The 4,700-nt window shown below is 48.9% G+C and overlaps 2 protein-coding genes across 2 annotated transcripts; both read left to right on the forward strand.

Annotated features, from left to right (window-relative positions):
• BO83DRAFT_301814 (O-methyltransferase) lies at nucleotides 1-1,382 on the forward strand (the record flags this gene model as incomplete). The annotated part of the gene is made up of 5 exons (XM_025527133.1): nucleotides 1-141; nucleotides 204-330; nucleotides 379-502; nucleotides 567-1,006; nucleotides 1,069-1,382. 5 exons carry the CDS (start codon nucleotides 1-3, stop codon nucleotides 1,380-1,382), a joined length of 1,146 nt encoding a protein of 381 aa, XP_025393479.1.
• Nucleotides 1,383-2,571: 1,189 nt separating this feature from the next.
• BO83DRAFT_384285 (4-hydroxybenzoate octaprenyltransferase) lies at nucleotides 2,572-3,594 on the forward strand (the record flags this gene model as incomplete). Its single annotated transcript, XM_025532581.1, has 1 exon — nucleotides 2,572-3,594. The coding sequence occupies one exon, from the start codon at nucleotides 2,572-2,574 to the stop codon at nucleotides 3,592-3,594; it is 1,023 nt and encodes a 340-aa protein (XP_025393480.1).
• Nucleotides 3,595-4,700: the final 1,106 nt, after the last annotated feature.

The raw sequence follows: 4,700 nt of genomic DNA on the forward strand, positions 1-4,700 counted from the left end.
ATGGAGGCCCTAGTGGAAGAAGTTCGGAGACAGGCCAAGGCCGGTGATGAGAAAACACGCAAGGATATCTTGGATTCACTGAGCAAGCTGTATGCTTCTATCGAGTCTCCAGATGATACTGTCCAGCGCTTTACCTTCTACGTATGCATCCGCTCCTGCAGTTGGCTAAGCCAAGTATACTTAACTGGATATTCCCTCACCAGAATATGCAACTGGCTTGTATCCGCACCGCCATCGATTTAAAGCTATTCGAGCTATTAACCCAGGCCGATGGCCCCCTCACTGTGGACCAGCTGAGTGAGAGCACAGGAGCCAATCCAGTGTTCATGGGTATGTAATTCCCTCACAAGTGAGAGGGCTCGGTTCTAACCGAACAAGGCCGGTTACTGCGTTATTTGGCTTCCTATCACGCGGTCCAGGAGGTGGCCAAAGATACGTTCACTGCGTCCAACATCTCTAGAACATTTTCCCAGCGTGGATTCCAAGCTGCCGTTGGCCATCTGTATGTAATACCCATACCCCGACTCTCAAAAGGGACTTGATTAAATAACTGCCTTTTAATGCAGCTTCAACAATGCCGGCCCATCCATCCAAGATCTTCCGGCCTTCCTGAAGGACAATGGGTACCCCGATATTCAGGACAGTGTAAAGACACCTTTCCAGAGAGTCATGAACACGGAATTACCGGCGTTTCTATGGCTGCAAGAACACCCTGAGAATTTGGCGTTCTTCAATGAACACATGCAGGCCAACCGATTTGGCATGCCTACCTTCTTGGATGTCTTCCCAGCCTCCGACAAGGCCAATGAAACAAGCGCTGACCGAGCCCTTTTCGTGGATATTGGAGGAGGGTTCGGCCAGCAAGCCATTTCCTTTCGGGAAAAGTACAGCCAACTCGAAGGCCGAGTGATTGTTCAGGATCTGGCCCCGACCACGGCCAACGCGACGCAGCATCCTGGCGTAGAGTTCATGGCTTATAACTTTTTCACTCCGCAGCCAGTCAAAGGTATGACCTCTCCCAACTCCCATCGCTTACCCTGTAGTATACAATCGTTAACATGAGAATAGGAGCGAAATTCTACTATCTACGGAATATCCTCCATGATTGGCCAGACCACAAGTGCGTGGAGATTTTGCAGAATATCAAGGATGCAATGGCTCCAGACTCTTACATTCTGATTGATGACATGGTCCTGCCCAACGTTGGCGTTCACTGGCAGCAGGCACAGTTAGACATGCTCATGATGGCGGCTTTGGGTGCTCGGGAGCGAACTCAGGAACAGTGGAATCGGCTGTTACAGAGCGCAGGGCTGAAGATTAACAAGGTGCACACGTATACAGAGAGCTTGCAGGATAGCATTATCGAAGCCGTTGCTGCATAATGCAGAACTTATTGCTGGTGCACGTACCTCTACTTAGCTCAATTGAAAATTGAATTTTCTCCATGTTGCTAGTGTATTGGCCCATGTCAAATCGGAGATAGGGCTCCTTTCTATTAGTTCGGTGGGGGCTATAGCCGCTCTCTGATATGCGGAGACCTCGAGATAGATGGGCCCCCATTTTGCTGGAAGCAGAGTTCATTTCCGAGATTGACCAGTTAATCCAATTGATTACCTCTTGTTACGCTGCTGTATTGTATTGCAGTACCGCTCGATCGAATCATCGATCCCATTTGTGCTGTAAGTACTCCGTAGTACATCATTTTCTGCTATCCCGTTTTCACTCTCTTTTCTCTTTCCATTTATATACTTCTTCTCACGTCAGATTTTGACTGCTCCGGCATAACGCTTGGCTGCAGCTGCAAACACTTGGTGCAGTGGAGTACCAGTAGTAGTGTGTCTAGACAATTGATAAGTGGAGACCTGCCAAAACATGCTTAAATACTTATCCGCTGATGCATTTGATCCCTGATCTCAAAATCAAATGCTATGACATCTACTAACAATTGAGTATACAGCCTCATCTGTATCAAGGCACTCCTTTGTATGCAGCAACCAATTTCTGCAGTTAGTCAAAGATCGACGGTCCGAATAATTGGCAGAACGCCTTCTCAAGCACATCACTTACTGCATTCGGACTGCAGCACGACTCCCTCACAGTAAACCGCTAAGCCATTGCAGGCTCGCTTGCTTAACTGCCCCATTTCTTGGACCCCAACCTAATCGAAGAGGGCGGGCCACCGTGAGCACAGCCCGCAATCTTCACTCGTCCAGTTTTCTTCATTTGCCGTGGCTCGAGTCTGCCTGTCTCCAGATGGTGAGTATAGCTTAGGAACGACTTGGCAGAATAATCTCTCACTCATGTGTATCTACCTGTTCTCGGATCAATATCTGTATCTAGAACAATGTGTGTGTGTGCAACGAATGTTGGAATCAAAGATATATAAGACACATTCCTCCCATATCAATGAACCAGAACCATCCATCATCAATCATCCTTCATCCTTCCAAAAACACTGTCGGTTCCTCTAAGATTAGATATACACTTCTCAACACTGCACTCACAGTGTCTACCCTATCATAGCCTCCCCGATTCATCCTTCAACCATCCTTCACTCCTGACTCCAACACAATGGAAGAGACCCTTACCCAGCGCCAAACCGTGCACAAAGTGGCCATAACGGCCCGTCACGAGGAGGTCAAAGCCCCAAAGGGCAACCCCGTTACAAACGAGATGCCAATCCAAGGCGTAGCCAAATTGGTCCCATCATCCTGGGTTCCCTACGTCCAACTAATGCGACTCGACCGACCGGGCTTCCTCGGCTTCTTCATGCCCACCCTAATGGGCCTCTCCGCGGGCGCCACACTAGCATCCCCGCCCATCACAGCCCCTGAATTCCTCCAATCCTTCATCTTCTTCTGGATCGTCACCAACTTCATCCGCGGGGCCGCCTGCACCTGGAACGACAATGTCGACCAAGACTTCGACCGCAAAGTACCCCGAACCCGCTGTCGACCCATTGCCCGCGGAGCCGTCTCCACTACGCAAGGCCACATCTTCACCCTAGCTCAAGTCGCCATCACCGCCTGGATCCTGAGCCACCTCCCCGCCCAATGTCACGCATACAGTCTCGCCATGGGCGTACTTCACGCCATCTACCCCCTCTGTAAACGCTTCATGGACTTCACCCCCGTTTTCCTGGGCCTGCCTTTCTCCGTGACTATGATCCTCCCCGCTGTCGGGATGGGCGTGGACCCGTTTTCCGCTCCAGCGGCTTGCTTGTTCGTGGTTGAGTTCCTCTGGACGATTATCTATGAGACGATCTACGCGCATCAGGATGTGCAGCATGATGTTCAGGCGGGTGTTAAGTCCATGGCGGTGAGGTATAGACATTCTACTAAGATTATTGCCTCTGTGCTCGGTGTCGCTATGGTTGGGTTCATGGTTGCGGTGGGTGTTACTGCGGGCTTGTCCGCGGTTTACTTCCTTGTGGGCTGTGGTGGCACCGCGCTTTCGTTGGCCGTGATGATTTATTCGGTCGATTTGACTAAGCCGGCTAGTTGTTTGTATTGGTTCCGTATGGGGTTCTTTATTGTTGGGGGGAGTAAGTCGGCTGGGTTTTTGGCTCAGTATTTGGTGGATCTTTTGGCGTAGGTTGGAGGAGAAGTTTCATGAGGGGTGGATGAGAGTGGTGTAAGGGGGAGAGTTGTGATAGAGTAGATTAAGATATATTGAATTAAAGAATAGTTATAGTTCGAGGATTATTTCCCCCATAGGCTATCGATCTACTCAAACCCGCTGATTACTTATGAATGTAAATCATCAGAAAGTGCGTGGCAGAAAATAGGGTGTCTAGTTATTGATCTTTGCAACATGCTGCATCAACATTCTCAGCAAGCAGTTAGGTAGGGTAAGTCTCTAGATACTAAGCAGTAGTAAGCAGTAGTATTGTGGGGGCCAAACAAAGAATCAACATCTACAGTCACATAACTCCAGATCTTCTAAATCTTTATCCGTAAGTGGGTCACTAATTGGGGGCCACCACAAGGTCTGCATCAAACGCGATCCTGTCCAACTCGAATCTGGGGGTCGAGCTGGCCCTCATACTCATGGATTATCGTTGCTCTCCAGAGATGCACCACGTTGCTGATGCAGATCTGTAGAGTTCTGGAAACATCCCTATTTGGTGTCATGATCTGGGTCCATGAACTGAATATTTGAAGTAGTACTATAGATGATCCCAACAAGCATGCTACAAACATAGGAAAACGTGGCTAGCCATCTACAAGCCCCCTGTTCCCACTCAGATCAATTGTTCACCTCAAATCGGGCGTAAAGGTTGATCCTTCACAAGTCTAAATTTATATCTAACTCGCAGGATCCGTGTTTATTTAGGAGTAAAACATACTTATATCTAAGCTGCGACCCATCTGAAATCATGCTGTCTCCCCAGCAAACAACAGAATAGCGTAATATCATGGTCTATTGGCAGTCTTGGTTCCTCCTTTTGGGGACGGTTGTCTCCTTCAACGCTTTTGAGCAACATTTCCCTGACGGTATTCTTCATAAATGCCCCTTTTCTTTCCTTCAACCCTGTAGTGCTCTCTCGGCTAACTAATATTTTGATAGGTCTCTCTCCTTACGGCCTCTTGCCAACATCCCCTCTTAGCCCTTTCTTGCACTCTAATGGCAACAACCAAAATCAGCATTCCAACCTCGAACACCCCCCATGGAAGGACATCTCGCCCTCAGGAGGCCCC

The sequence above is a fragment of the Aspergillus eucalypticola genome (assembly GCF_003184535.1).
Source record: "Aspergillus eucalypticola CBS 122712 chromosome Unknown BO83scaffold_1, whole genome shotgun sequence".
NCBI classification, from domain to species: Eukaryota; Fungi; Ascomycota; class Eurotiomycetes; order Eurotiales; family Aspergillaceae; genus Aspergillus; species Aspergillus eucalypticola.